This window comes from Labrus bergylta, chromosome 7, assembly GCF_963930695.1.
Source record: "Labrus bergylta chromosome 7, fLabBer1.1, whole genome shotgun sequence".
Taxonomy (NCBI): Eukaryota; Metazoa; Chordata; class Actinopteri; order Labriformes; family Labridae; genus Labrus; species Labrus bergylta.
In genome coordinates, this window is record NC_089201.1 from 25,003,362 (window position 1) to 25,018,382 (window position 15,021).

General features: G+C 37.7%; 2 protein-coding genes across 4 annotated transcripts in view; both read left to right on the top strand.

Moving 5' to 3' along the window:
• The window catches only part of LOC110003062 (mucin-5AC-like), a 36,531-nt gene extending 31,536 nt beyond the window's left edge, over nucleotides 1-4,995 (top strand). The window contains exons 30-39 of the mRNA XM_065957124.1: nucleotides 568-797; nucleotides 917-1,085; nucleotides 1,445-1,543; nucleotides 1,639-1,679; nucleotides 1,850-1,972; nucleotides 2,678-2,779; nucleotides 2,892-3,020; nucleotides 3,426-3,465; nucleotides 4,058-4,181; nucleotides 4,332-4,995. Coding sequence (XP_065813196.1) covers nucleotides 568-797; nucleotides 917-1,085; nucleotides 1,445-1,543; nucleotides 1,639-1,679; nucleotides 1,850-1,972; nucleotides 2,678-2,779; nucleotides 2,892-3,020; nucleotides 3,426-3,465; nucleotides 4,058-4,181; nucleotides 4,332-4,509 — 1,235 coding nt within the window. The 3' untranslated portion in view covers nucleotides 4,510-4,995. The remainder of the gene's footprint in view (nucleotides 1-567; nucleotides 798-916; nucleotides 1,086-1,444; nucleotides 1,544-1,638; nucleotides 1,680-1,849; nucleotides 1,973-2,677; nucleotides 2,780-2,891; nucleotides 3,021-3,425; nucleotides 3,466-4,057; nucleotides 4,182-4,331) is intronic.
• Nucleotides 4,996-7,861: 2,866 nt separating this feature from the next.
• Nucleotides 7,862-14,983, top strand: gtf2h1 (general transcription factor IIH, polypeptide 1). 3 transcript variants are annotated; one of them, XM_065957138.1, is made up of 15 exons: nucleotides 7,862-8,299; nucleotides 8,459-8,627; nucleotides 8,700-8,892; nucleotides 9,992-10,157; nucleotides 10,279-10,372; nucleotides 10,535-10,684; nucleotides 10,762-10,841; nucleotides 10,963-11,096; nucleotides 11,174-11,261; nucleotides 11,350-11,438; nucleotides 11,925-12,042; nucleotides 12,565-12,655; nucleotides 13,377-13,492; nucleotides 14,047-14,139; nucleotides 14,221-14,983. In XM_065957138.1, the coding sequence occupies exons 2-15, from the start codon at nucleotides 8,474-8,476 to the stop codon at nucleotides 14,305-14,307; spliced, it is 1,653 nt and encodes a 550-aa protein (XP_065813210.1). In that variant the 5' UTR covers nucleotides 7,862-8,299; nucleotides 8,459-8,473; the 3' UTR covers nucleotides 14,308-14,983. The 3 variants fall into 3 exon arrangements, with proteins under 3 accessions (XP_065813210.1, XP_020514744.2, XP_020514765.2); XM_020659088.3 differs by having other exon boundaries at nucleotides 7,862-8,126; XM_020659109.3 differs by having other exon boundaries at nucleotides 7,862-8,049.
• The last annotated feature ends 38 nt before the right edge of the window (nucleotides 14,984-15,021 follow it).

Consider the following 15,021-nt stretch of genomic DNA (forward strand, 5'->3'; position numbering starts at 1 on the left):
ACATTTATGACACAGCAACTGCATATCCCATGTAGCTTGAGACGCTAGTTCGCAACAGGCTTTCTTAACTCCTCTAACGTCCAGTGTTTTTGCTCTGGGATCAGTTTAACTCCTCTTTCTATTCTCGTTTTTTTCCTCTTTCTACCGTAATCCAAAAACTTAGATGGCCCTCATATATCCTAAGTGATGTAAATACTGTATATTTTGTTTTTCTGATCTCAACAACACTTTTGGTTTTAAGCTCTTCATAAAAGTGATTTTTCACAAGTGACTCAACGTGGTTTGACATGGCCTAAAACCATGAATGATCATTTACTAACTGGCATGTTTAGTTATCAATTCCCTACTGGTGACACAAAAATGTGTCCATTGGTTCCATATTCATTCAAGAATAGAAAGATACTGAATCTCAGTGTAGATCTTCTAACAGAGTCTTGATTTTCACAAAAGCTGCATGATGAAGATATTGTTTCATTGTAACCCAGATCTTTATCTTTTTTTCACATCTTAATCACTTTGGTTTCATCGCCCTCATTTTGTTGATTTTTTTTTTTTTTGCTGATAAAGGAAGCCTCATCTACAATAAAACAGATGAAGATGGCTGGTGTTTTACTGCATATTGCAATTTGAACTGCAATGTTGAGAAGCAGGACAGACTGTGTCAATCCACTACCACTCCAAATCCAAGCATCAGCACCACAAGCTCTGGCATTACAACACAAACGGGCTCAACATCTGCCGGAAAAGTAACAACAGTGAACTTCACGGACTGCTCATATCTCAATCCACCAAGACAGGTATTTAATCTCAGTCTTATAAATGTGTCCTCTAAAAGAACTGATCCAATTCTAATTTCATGTTTTCATAGTGTATTTGATACTTTTATGACATTAACATGGTTCCATTATTCAAACAGCTTGGTGAGACTTGGAAGAGTGGCTGTCAGCAATGTGTCTGCAGCAATGAAACTCTGAGTGTTAAGTGTGAGCCACTACCATGTCCCACTCAAGAACCAGTCATCTGTACAGAAGATGGTGAGGTGTTGGTGAATCGGACAGTGGACTGCTGTGTGAGACAACTGTGCGGTGAGTCGTTCAGAACTACATCTACTGACATATTGTTTAAACAGGCACGGGTATGGTCTTTTTTAACCATTTAAACACTTGTCCAGATCTGTTGCCTTGTCATGGGGAGTTGTAGCTAAGTTGTATAATAGTTGTATAATTCCCTCTTCTGTCCCTCTAGAGTAGCTTTATTACCCTTTAGAAAATGCTTAATTGCTAGTTTATTTGGGATATATTGCTAAAATTTATGTTGTCTAATTCAACTGCCCTGGAATAATTTCCCACGAATGCTAGATTATTAATTTTTTGTTGAAAAAATAATAATTTTAATCTGGGTTACATTTTAAAACATGGTAAACATCTTAACTTTCAATCAACAGAATGTGATAAGGGCCGTTGTTCAATACAGAAGTGCAAACCGGGACATGAGCTAGAGGTCCACATGTCAAATGACAGTTGCTGCCCCTCTTACGAGTGTGGTAAGCTTTGCATTTCATTTTCATTTGTAATTATAATATTATAATTGTGTGAAATACTTATTATCTAATTTGTTTTTGGTTTTTTTTCAATCTAGTTCCCAAAGACGTTTGTGTCTTCAATGATACTGAGTACAAGGTAAGGAACGATATTCTGTGCATATTTTAAATGAGCTCAATTTAGAGTATACGTGTTTGTTAAAGTGCCGCTTAAACTCTACAGTAATTCAAAGGAGAAAGCTATGAGAAAAGTTGAGTGGGATTTTTGGATGCAGTTTAATATATGTTGCTTTTTTACTTTGTTTATAGCCTGGTGTGAATTTCTCCAAAGGCCCCTGTGAATCATGCAGATGCACCAACAACAAGGACCCAGGCACCATGCTGAATGACATTGAGTGCTATATGATGTCCTGTCTTCTCAACTGTCCAGAAGTACTTTTGCCTTAAAATATTAAGAGTATTGCAGGTTTTAGTCATTTTTTTGTAAGGCAATTAAGGCATGTATATGATACAAAAATGTTTAACATGACAGATCATACTGCAACATATTATATCTATGGCCACTAACTCCCGACATCGACAAGGAGTTTACCAGTAGTGGTGCATAGACATGTTTTTTCATGTGTAGATGGTGATGTTTTTAACAAGTTAAGAGTTTTGCAGGTCTAAATGTGTGTAGTGATTCATGACACCTTTGTTTAAAGTTAAACAAGGTACACATTTTCTCTTCCTTATCTATTCTTGAAAATGTTTCAGTGTTATTTGCTCAGGTCTCTGAGATTTATGACTCCGTTCATATACAAAAGAGATTAATGTGATTTTGTTTGCTGCGTTTCTGCTGAAGAGATTTCCCACTATTGATTTTCTATTCTGCTGATTAGCCAGAGAAACAGAGGAATCGTCTCCGATAATCAATGTCACCCTGAATCTTTTTAACAAAATCTTGAATATCTATCTCAAACCTTGAACATTAGAATGGCTTGATAACACTTTGCCTGAGTGAGAAAAACATGTTCTTTTTGTAAATCAGATGCCACTATCCTAAACAGTCAAGCATTCTGTATTATATTAATTTCATGTTGTTTGAACCTAGTTGTTTGACGTTGCAGATCATCTTGATGTTTGCATGTTTTTCAGGGCTATGAGTTTGAAACCATACCTGGGCAATGTTGTCCATCATGTAAAAAGACAAGCTGTGTATTGGAGGTTCCTGACTCTTCTTCTCCCATAATCATCGAAGTAAGTACAGGGAAATGGAAACACTTTCATAATCAGGGACGGCTATCTTGAATTTTGGTACTGATGAGAATGTTTTTTTTTCACATGTTGACCATTTTTACTCTTCTGACAGCCTTCTAAGTCTTGGTCGCCACCAAATGATAACTGTACGAAGTATGACTGCCAAAAAGTGAAGGATGATTTCGTTACCTTAAAAAATCAAATCTCATGTCCTGCATTTGATCCAGAGAACTGCATACCCGTGAGTACAATCCAGTCTTCAAAGGAGCATAAATCCTTATTTTTAGAGCTACAACTTTGTAAATAACTCTGAGCCGATGCTGGCTTATCTTGTAGTCCACTCTGCATCAAAAACTGAGACTTAAACTATTTAAAGACTCAAAATATGCTTCTTACATGTGAATGAAAAGTAAATGGTGCTTGTTTAGATGTATGTGCTCACTGCTAAGGGGGAAAAAACAAGGTTTTCAATGTACTTACATGGTATAAAAGACCATTATATGAATTTCTTTGACTAAGGTTTGAGAAGTATAAGGGGTGTAATTGGGCCTACACACAAATACAAAATGAAACTCACGTAATGAGGAGGAAACTGCTCTTTGGTATCTATCTGTATCATTCCTAATCTTCACTGTATTTATTACAGGGTACTGAACAAACTGACATGAATGGTTGTTGCAAAACCTGTAAGTATGTTAAATGCCATACATAATATTACATATTTTCACTGTCATCATGCGTTACTTGAAGCCTGTGTTAATGGAAGTGAAAGGGGTCTAGGGTTCACCTACTGATGATTTCCATTCTTTACTGATATATTGCTATTTCTTTGATTAATTTTTTCTATTTTTTTTGTAGTTAATTTCTAAGAAAAAGGTTTAAGAGTCAAAGATAATGTCTTCATATTTATTCTTCTGTCATGCCTACAGTCTTTAATCCAAAAGTGAACACAGAGAAGAAGCAGATCCTTGCACTGGTTCCAGTCAATGTTCAGCATTTTTGGATTAAATACTGAAAAAAAAAAAAAAAAAAATTGATTACTCATTCTCTCCAAAGAAATCAATAAAAATTGTTTAAAAATTGTTTCAGAGATAAAAAGGTTTCAGAATCGATACAAATGGTTTTATATTTGCAAACATCTGTGATCATTAAAACCAAAAGCCTGAACAAATATACATTTATCCCAATTCAACGGCTAAAACTTAGATGCAAGGTTTTTTTTAAATTTTCTACTGACCTCTGAATGTGTTTCAAGATCTGTTCATGTTTGTTTCTCAGGTACACCTCGTGACAGCTGTCAAATGCAAAAGAACACCACCTACCTGCAGATTAAGAACTGCAAGTCAACTGTTGAAGTGGAAATCACAGCCTGTGTCGGATCCTGTGGAGCGTCATCATCAATGTGAGTATTTCAGGGGTAAACAGTGCAAACCACTTACTCAGTCATGCTTGTACCACTTGTACTCTATTCATGTGAGGGATTATTTTAAGGATGAACGTTAGTCAACATTGAAAAGCTGATGAGCCTGTCTGCAACCGTCTTTCTTTACAGATACTCTGCAGAGAGTAACAGTATGATACATGCATGCTCTTGCTGTCAAGAAATTGCCACCAGTGAGAAGGAAGTGGGTATGACCTGCACTGATGGCAGCAAGATAACGCACACCTACATTTCAGTCGACAAGTGCGGTTGCCACGTCGCTGAATGTCCTAAGGGAATCAACGGTTAACAAGATCTTTTAAAAGACAACATTGATGGCAAAGCTAGATTGCAAATAAGATCTGACCAATATTCTTTATTGACTTACTTATTTAACATTTCCTGTTTTATTTTTAACTATTTGAGAATCAAGTGACACTTCTGTAATGTTCTGGTATAACATGTCCTTCCCCCTTTGCCCTTAGTCTCATAGGGATAGATACGTGATTAGCACATACCATGGCTTCTCATTCAGGTTTAAAAAACTGGTACCTTTTTCAAACTTTATGATATGGTGATATTTAGTCTTAGATGGTGCTTCTTTCTTTTACTGTTAATGACTTGGGAGTTAAAAGGCGCAAGTATATCTTCAGATTTACAGCACAATGTAGAAAATGAATGTATGAATTTAAAAAAGAGTGAAGAATATCTAAGCTTTTTTGTTGAATATTTGAATTGTGAAACTTCTGCAAATCTGAACATCTTCTGTGTCAATAAAACTCAGGTTTAAAGCTCATGATTGAGTGTCCTTGTTTTCATTATCGCTTGGCTATTTTTTTGTACAGTAAGTGTAGAGAGGAGAGTATCTTCATTTCATTCCATCCTTTTGCATCTAGCAGGACGCCATCATCTTTATTTGAATGCCTTGTTTTACATAACCCTTCTTCCATTTAATTTATGATTATTTGATTAGTAGATATTCACAGTCAGCCACCTTTATGTGCATACACTGAGTCCACAGAGTTAACAACTCTGCTTGGCTACTGATATAGAAGTTGAATATAACCTGATTTCTTTTTCTGAGTGTATAGTAAGCAAACCATGTATTTATGGAGTGTTGTATAGATTTATCCGTATATGCATCATTAAAATCTAATTGGAGCATTATCTGTTAAACACATTGTTTTGTTTTAATTAGACAAGTGCTGGGTAATAGTTTATGTTGCCTCCATAACTTTAAATTGGACTATGTATTTTGTGAAACTTCAAAAAACCTAGACACAAAGACAGATAATGAGTTTTGACAAAGGACAATAACTAAGACATGAAGGGATCTGATGCGACTTACATTTTTAAAGGAAAAAAACACAACACACGTTTTGACGACCCTCACAACTTCAGCCCTGTAGCTGCAAATTTTACAGAAATATGTAAAGAAATCTCTGTCTAGGAATAAATGTAGAGACCAGATATTATCTTTGGCAACAGAATTAAGGGTGCAGTTATATAGCCTGCTAAAATGATTCACTTTGAAAACAAAGAGGGGAGCCTGGAGTCAGTTTGACTGTTCTAGTCAAAATGCATAAATATAAAATAAAATGTGACCATGGTTGGTATATAATCATGGTTTGCTATTAGCCAGCACAAAGTTCTTGTTATCTGGAGTTAATTTGATTTTTATTGTAATGTATTCAAGAGTTGACAGACCTTTATGGAGAAAGTTGACATTTATATGACAACGTGGCATTTACCTGATGCTATGGGTTCCTTATAATCAATCAATCAGTCAACCCGTCTTTATTTGTAAAGCGCCAATTAATAACAAATGTTATCTCAAAACACTTCACAAAAAGAGCAGGTCAAGACCTAAATCTTTATCGTATTATTTACAAATACTCAACATTAATCCACTGTGAGCACAGCACGAAGCAAGATTTAGCAAAGTTACAGTGGCAAGGAAAAACTGCCTTTGCAGGCAGAAACCTCGAGCAGAACTAGACTCATGTTTAACAGCCATCTCCCACAACTGTGTTGGGCTTGGAAAGCGGGATAGAGGGAAATGCAGGAAGAATTGTAAAGAGGCAAACAAAGCAACCATATTAACAACATACAAGTAAAACATTGTGAAGTGTAAATCAGCATGACTAGGAGCTGGTCAAACAAAAAGGAAAGTTTTAAGCCAACTCTTAAAAGTACAGAGGGTGTCTGCCTCCTGGACACTGACTGATAAATGATTCCAAAGGAGATGGGCCTGGTAACTGAAGGTTCTACCTCCAGTAGGACATTTAGAGACTGAAGGTAATACAAGCACGACTTCTTTCTGGAAGCGTTTTTGTTCTCGAGGGGTATTATGGCTCATAAGGTCTCTAAGATAAGACGGTGACTGAGTTTAAGAGATTAGTAAGTGAGTAGACAAATTTTAAATTCTATTTTGGATTTTATAAGGAACCATACAGAGACTCTTTATAGGAGTAATGTGATCTCCTTTCCTAGTTCTAGTTAGTACACAAGCTGCAGCATTTTGGATCAGCTAAAGAGTCTGTAGGCCTACTAGGGTAGCCTGATAACAGAGAATACCAATAATCCAACCAAGAGGTAACAAATGCATGAATGCTGGCCAGGCTAGAGCAAGGTCCAAGCCAGGACGTGGTTAAAATAATGAGTAGGTTTAACTACACCCTGGGTGAAGCCAATAAAGGCATGAAAGCTGTGCTAAGGCGATTATTATCCATGGCCACGTGAATATTAGTCACCTACGATGACTATTTTTTATCAGTCCAAAGATCTTTAGTAATTTGATTTTAAAAACTTTGCAAATTCAGATAGAAAATCTGAGGCCAGTTCACTATAAAAGATAAAACGTGCTGAAAGGTTTTTAAAACTAGATGAGAAATACTTAAAACAAGGCTTTCAACAGAAGTATTATTCAGTTTTGGTCAAGGGTTGGTTAGAGCACTGAAAATAGCTGCACTCCACCACCTGTACAACAGTCTCGATGTATATAAGTGTTAACATTTTTGGGAGGAGTGGATTCATTTTAACTTAATAGCAGATATAATAGATAGCAGATCATAAAAGTGATCTTGATGATAGTGAAAATAGTAAACATAATTTTCAGATTATTTGTTGGCACAACTGGTTTCAATTTTTTTTTAATAAAGGGTATGGACCGGGAGACAAACAGTAGAGAATTATAGTTGCCTCTCAACTGAGTTCATTCAATCATTGAGGGTAAGCCCTCATTTACAATGACGTCGAGAGTACAATTAAAACGAATAAGAGCAACAACAAAAAAAGACAAAAAACAACAAAGACAAAATACATAGATTATAAGACCAGAAGAAAAAGCAGTAAGCAGGTAACTACAGTTAATAACATTTACACTCATGAGTACAGTGAACTGTGGTCAAGTTTTTAAATTGACCCATGGTAACCATTGTATTGAGTTTTAGGGTTTAAGACGAGGAAACTATGCCATGTTTTGTTTTTGTTTTTTTAAATAGCTGCACCATCAGAAGTGGGATGAATGTCGTCTCCACAAATGGGGATAAACAGCAGTGTTACAAAATTGTCGTTTACCGGAGACAAAAAATATATATTTCAGTGTCTGGACTGGAACCCATTTCTTTATCGCTATTTGTATCCGCACGGACACTTTTCAGTGTACCACAGCTTAGTAGTCATGTCGGCGCTAAAGACAGAGCGTTCACTGTTAAATTAGTGAAATATCTGTACCAAACAATTTGTTCTTTTTTTTTTTTTTTTTTTTTTACCTCTAAGGAAAACACATGTTGAGATTATGTGTTGAAGAAAAGCGAGGTGTTCGTTTCAGTATTGATTTATTTGAAAGGTAAAGTAAGTTTATTGCACACTTCCCCTTTCAGGCTTCTCTCTTCTTCACTGTTCACGGGAGCTAACGTAACGCAGGTTAGTAGACAGTAATAATGTCAACACAGCGGAGACTTCCTTGTTTTACATCACAGACTCAGAGTTAACACAGTTTCTGCTGTTTCTCAGGTTTTAACATATTAGTGAAACGTAAGGTGCTTGCTCTGTTCTTACTTCCGTTAATGGCGTTAAAGTTAATTCTTTAGCAGCAGGTGAAGTAAAGACTATTTGCTTCATAAAATACATGTTCATGTGACCAATATTCTAATATTTCAATTTGTATTATCTGTGAGGTTGTTTTAATACTACTGTGAATGATCATTTCTTGATGCCCAAAGACTGTTTGTTTGTTTGTTTGTTTGTTTTCCCAGTTATTTGTCTGAGCCATGGCGTCACTCTCAGAGGAGGTGCTCCTGGTGGTGAAAAAGGTTCGCCAGAGGAAGCAGGATGGCACGCTTTACCTGATGGCCGAACGTATAGCCTGGGGACCAGAGGGCAAAGATCGCTTCACAGTCAGCCACTTGTATGCAGACATTCGCTGTGAGTGCCCGCTGACATCAAATTGGTGGTGGTGGTTGAATTATTGTGTGTTAAGTTGTGTTTTCTGTACAGGCCAGAAGATAAGTCCAGATGGGAAAGCCAAAATTCAACTCCAGCTGGTCCTTCACACGGGAGACAGTACCACATTCCACTTTGCCAACGAGAGCACGGCGCTCAAAGACAGAGAGGCTGCGAAGGAACTGCTGCAGCAGCTACTGCCCAAGTTCAAGAAGAAGGCCAACAAGGAACTGGAGGAGAAAAACAGGTCGAGTCTCCATGTGTTCTCACTAGAGGTTCCTTAAAATTTTAGCCCTTCTCATCACAGCACTGGAACAAAGCTCCTCGTCATTACGCCTCTAGATATTCATACTGCAGTGATCCGCAGTGGCTTAATGTTGGTGTCCCCGTCTGTGGCTTCACATTGCGTTACGGCGTTTTGGAAGTGCGAGAGAGCATAGTCAGACATACACACACACACACACACACACACACACACACACACACACACACACACAGACAGGCTGTTCTCCGCCTGTCCTGTCTGTCCCGCTAACGTAATTTTTGTCTGTGTATCTAAGGCTTAATGCAACTTATTGCTCTGATCTCCATTGTTTCCAAAAGCTAGGCAAACATACCATTAAGCCCAACGTTGGCATTAATATCCTTCATTGTACAATGCTTGAGTCAATCCCATGATCCCCATCCTGATTCAAAAGGGCACTAAACAATTGTGCATTGTATTTTAGCCTGCTTTATCTAATGAGCAAGTGGCCATCATATAAATTTAATTGGAATCACTGTGCAGAAGATCACCCACTATCCATTTTCACTTGAACAGCCAATGCGCATTAACAACGCCCCCCTTCTGCACCTATCACTGACCTCAGACATCACACAGAGAAGACAACTCCACCCCTCACCTCGGTTCTCTGGACTGCTTATTTCATCCTTTTAGCTTCTGTGCGTCCATGAGACTAAACCACTTCACACTACCACACACAAACATACTCATAGAATTATTCTTCAATACACGAGTGGCATCTCAAAGAGAGAGCGTGTGTCGGACTGGATTACCGTCGTTCCATGTTCTTAGCGGACAACCTGTGGCGTCTGCATATCCTTTATAACCAGAATATAAGGTTCAAACATCACTGAGGTCTCGAGAGTGGTATTCTGAAACCACCGCCTCTTTTGTAATCACAATTATTACTTGATAATTTGTCATCCAATTAATTCCCAACTACTCTGAAAAATAGTTAATCATGTTAGATACTCTGAACACAAAGTTTAAGTTGAGTTCAAGTTTAAGTTGTTTAAATCTAAATCACAACCTATTGATGATGTGTTTTGATTTCTGACTGTAGGATGCTTCAAGAAGATCCAGTTCTTTTTCAGTTATATAAAGATCTTGTGGTGAGTCAAGTGATAAGTGCTGACGAATTCTGGGCCAACCGGTTAGGAGACATAAACAACTCGGACCCTGCTTTATTCAACAACAAACAGGAAGTTGGTATATCAGGAGCCTTTCTGGTGAGTACATCAAGTCAGGCATAGTTAGACCATTTCATCTTTAAAACAGCGTAGCATTGTCACCCCGTGCATTAACAGCATTCAGTCGAAGGTTAACAGACTTTATCTTCATACTCTACAGGCAGACATTAGACCTCAGACAGATGGCTGCAATGGTTTGAGATATAATCTGACAGCTGACATTATTGAATCAATCTTCAGAACATACCCCGCAGGTAATCAGTTACATCTCCACTTTGAAGTTAGATCATCAATAGCAACTGAGATGATAGATGAGTGATTTTATTAAATAATGAATTGCAATACTTTTCTCCTGTGTCTTTTGAGCAACTGATGATCTTCATTGGTTTCCTAAAAGTAAAATGTTTTACTTACAGTGAAGCAGAAGTACAGTGAAAATGTGCCTCATAATCTGACGGAGAAGGACTTCTGGACACGCTTTTTCCAGTCCCATTATTTTCACAGAGACCGCATCAACACAGGAACTCAGGATATCTTCTCAGAGTGTGCCAAGCAGGATGAAAAGGGTAGCGGTTGAGTTATTTCACAGTATGCCACAAATCTGTTTTTATATACGCAAAAGCTTACAGTCGGTCTCTTGCAGGTTTAAAGTCTATGGTGATTCAAGGGGTAAAGAATCCGCTGGTCGACCTCCTGTCCTTAGAGGATAAAACATTGGACGAGGTGAGATTGGGATTATCAGACATTAAGGGAAATACCATACTACCCCAAAATGTCTGAAGTTTTTCTTTTTCGTTTATGCCCTTGGACCTCAAGACTTATTTTCCTTTTTTCTATGAAACAGGGTTATGGCGTTTCTGCAACTGCAGGCTCAACTTCTAATGCAAACAGGACGGTTAAGGAGAGCAGCAACGCTGCAATTATTAAACGCTTCAACCATCACAGTGCTATGGTGCTAGCAGCAGGCTCACGAAAGGGGTAAAAAATTACTTTCTCAATATGTTATCTTTTTCTCAGTGTATTAAAATGTTTGCTAACTGTGTCTTATATTAAAGGGAAACGCCAACCGACCAAGCAAGTGAGACAAGCAGTACAGATGGAAACTCGAGGGATTCTGACTTCTTTCAGCCACCAGTAAAGAAGGTGTGATGACATCGTAGCTTTCACTGAGTTTTCTTAAATATGGACATTCTCCCGTTCCAAACTCACGTTTTTGTTCTTTTTTTCTCAGGTTAAATTACAAGAAGCCATTGAATATGAAGATCTGCAAAGGGAGAACAGACCAAAAACAGTTGCGTTAAACCTCAAAAAGTCGGACAGGTATGTTTGGTTCACATTCAGTTTTCATTCAGAATCCGTAAAACACTTCTTGACTTGACACTTGACTTTTAAAATCTTCATAAAGAAACATTTCAGACAGCAGTGACAAATTCTATTTAACTGAAAGTATTTTGAGCGTCTGTCTCCAGATTCCAGTAGTGTAGATTCATCTGTTGTGTTTGAGTCTCACTGCTTATGGGCAGTGTGCTCCCTCTTGTAACTGTTTGGAAATATATTGAGTATTTCATTTTATGGGTCTGAATCATTTGCTTTCAATGCTGAAGTTCCACCCAGGGCTCATCATCCAATATCTGAATGTTACTCCAGCATGTAACAGTATGAATCAAGCTGTAACCTCCAGTGTTGAGAAAGGAAGCCAATCCAGAAGTGCAAAAAAAATGTGTCCACTCTTTTCTTTTAGATTGATGGAGTTTATTGTAACATGTTATAATGCTTTGTTTTTAAAACCTTATTGTGCTGTTTTAGGTATGCTCATGGTCCTGTGCCACTTCAGTCCCAGCAGTATTCAACAAGCCAGGATATCATCAACTCTGTCAACTGCATCCAGAATGAGATGGTCAATTACAAACCCAACCTCACTCAAGTAAGATCACATGATTTCTCTCCCTTTAACATGTATGATTATAATCATGCCATCCCATATTCACCAGATCGTGGACAGGTGTGCTGCTGTCTTCCCCTGAGCACACAGACTCTGTTGTGGCTCAGTAATAACTAACCTACAGTACACTTACAGTATCCAATAGTTAACATTCTCAGACTAAGGTGACAAAGTCTGAATGACAAACTGGACTGTAATAAAATAAGCCCACAGGAAAAACAACACCACTTTCAAAAACTGAAATATTTATTCTTCAGCTGGGTCAGAGGATTTAGATCGTGACAAGTTAGGATCTCCTGATTCTCGTCCCAGTCTTGAAAATGTATCTGATATACTGAAATACAATCATGTGATTCAAGATCACATACACTTGGGTGTTAAGTTCACATTATTTTTTTTGCTACATGAGGAATAATGCACGGTTGAATTTCTTTCAAAATGTCCAGAATATTCAGATTATTTAAATTATGGACGCTGGACTAAACTGTTAAATATTATGTGCAGGTGTTGTCCAGTCCTTCAGCAACTTCTGCCATTGCTGCACTCTCTCCAGGAGGCGTCCTCATGCTGGCAGGAGCACAACAAGCCATAAATCGTAAGTGGTGTTGCTCAGTCACAAAACATGATGTGCCAAGTTGGTGCCTCGAGCACATCTGTGGAGGTAGACAGAGATTCAGAGTCAATCTTGTTTCTTAGAGATTGGACATTAGTCAAAATCATAGAAGGCAGGGGAATACTGGTCTTGCTCTGAAGTTCACTGAGGGGGATTATTTATACAGGTAGAAAAAAAAACATCTTGTTTTCCGTTTTAAGATTTTTCTGTAGTAATCTGCCGACTCAAGTTGAGTTAGGCATGAACTAAAAAGAGCACACCTCTGCCAAAGCAAAGCGTCCAGTCTTCTATGATATGTGAATCTGCAAATAAAGCAATATACCGTAGGGTATATTCCTTAATTATTAACATTCATTTTTTGAAATACAGTGTTGAAATATGCTTTATTATCATGGCAATATGTGCAGATATCAAAGTCTAAAATAACATCAAGATATTTGTCATCAAAAACAACTGTTATGGGAAACTATATGTTCACAAGGAAGATGTTTTACTCTTGGCCACTACTGTTTAGAAACCACCAGTGTCAAAAAGTAGTCAATATTTTTACTCCTTTGTTAGTTTGAGAAGTATCCGACCAAAATGTAAGTGATTTGTGACACCCAAGTTTCCTGAAAATCAGACCAGTAATCTTTATTAAACCTGTGAACAAACTGTGTGGTGACCTGGCTGCACTTTATATGAGTCTTTGTTTTTCTTTCAGAGATGGTACCCACTGATGTTCAAGGAGAGTTAAAGCATCTTTATGCAGCTGCTGGAGAGTTGTTGAGACATTTCTGGTCCTGTTTCCCTGTTAACACCCCCTTTTTAGAGGAGAAGGTGACTCTTATTATTACTGGATTTAAATACAGATACGTTATTATTGGCACATTGCAGTTTTGTTCCCTGTCATGACAACAATGATTTACAAAAACTAAACAATTTGGACTTCTTATTCCGGAAGAATTGTAGCTATATGAGGACTATTTATTAAAATCAAGTAGATGCATTTCTGTGGTTTAAATTAAAAGACTTGCAAAAATAACAGTGAAGCTACCATATTTCATCAATAATAACAGTTTATGCTAAGGACTATGTCCTTTCATGTTTTGTTTTTTGGCTTATCCCAGCATTTTGTGTGTTGTTTTTATAAACAAAACTATGGTTAATGTGTAGAATTTTGTTTTGCTTGGAGATGAACATGTGTTTCCATCCTGGTTAATGCTTAAAACCCTTATTACATCTTCACTATTAAACTAAACTGGTTGTCCTTAAGCCAATTTAGTAGTAGTTTACATTAAGCACATCATTTGTTCTCAATCTTTACCACCCACTGACTTTTCTTCTTCAATGATGTGTTAATCTGTTCTGAAAATGTCAAACTTTTTCTGAAGGTGATGAAAATGAAGTCAAACCTTGAGAGATTTCAGATGACCAAGCTTCGTCCTTTTCAGGAGAAGATTCAGCGTCAGTATTTAAGTACAAATGTAAGTCTCTTAGCCTTTAATGATGACATCAAGGTTGATACCAAGTGGCACTAGCACTAAACCTCTTTGACATTCCCACAGCTCACAGGGCATTTGGAGGAGATGTTGCAGACGGCCTATAACAAGTTCCACATCTGGCAAACCCGCCGCATGATGAGGAAAACCTGAGGTCTGATGTTTTGTCAAAGAGAGGACAAGAAAGACATTAACGTATTCGGACTAAAAGTCTGTGAAGACTCTCCAAACTTGAAGAGACCACAGCTGGCCTGAGGAGACGTGGTTCACAGTGGGCCTCGTATGGATAAAGATGGATGCTGCTACATCCCCAACCGTTCAACAGAGACTTAACTGCATCTCAGTTATAAATAACTGTAATTAGTTTCTTTCTTGTTTGTTTGTATGTTTGTTTTATTAAATGGTTGGGAGATCGCTGCAGGTTAAACGGGACTTTAAAGTGTTGTAGTATGACCAAAATTCAGATGGAAGATCACAAAAAAGACACTCAGGACAAGAGGCTGCTGTTTGATGTGCAACAGAGAGCTGCCAACATGTTTTTTTTTTTCACTGTTGCACAGAGTACAGTGAGAGAGCGTGGACATGAAAAGAGCCCCCTTTGAGCACTGGGTCCATGTGTGTGGAACAAAGGCAAAGTGAATAGCAATACTGTAAAGACATTTCACACTCAAGTGCATCAGTGTGTATGGCTCTTACCACACTGTCACTGGTTTGTAATGTCTGCACCCTCTGTCTGCACTGAACATACAACTGTTATAATCTGACTTAAAGTGAGAAAGCTTTTGCTAATGTCTAATAAAATTGCAGTCTCTCATAAAAAATAAAAAAATCAATACCCCTCTGCTGACTTTCATTTTCACCTTTGTT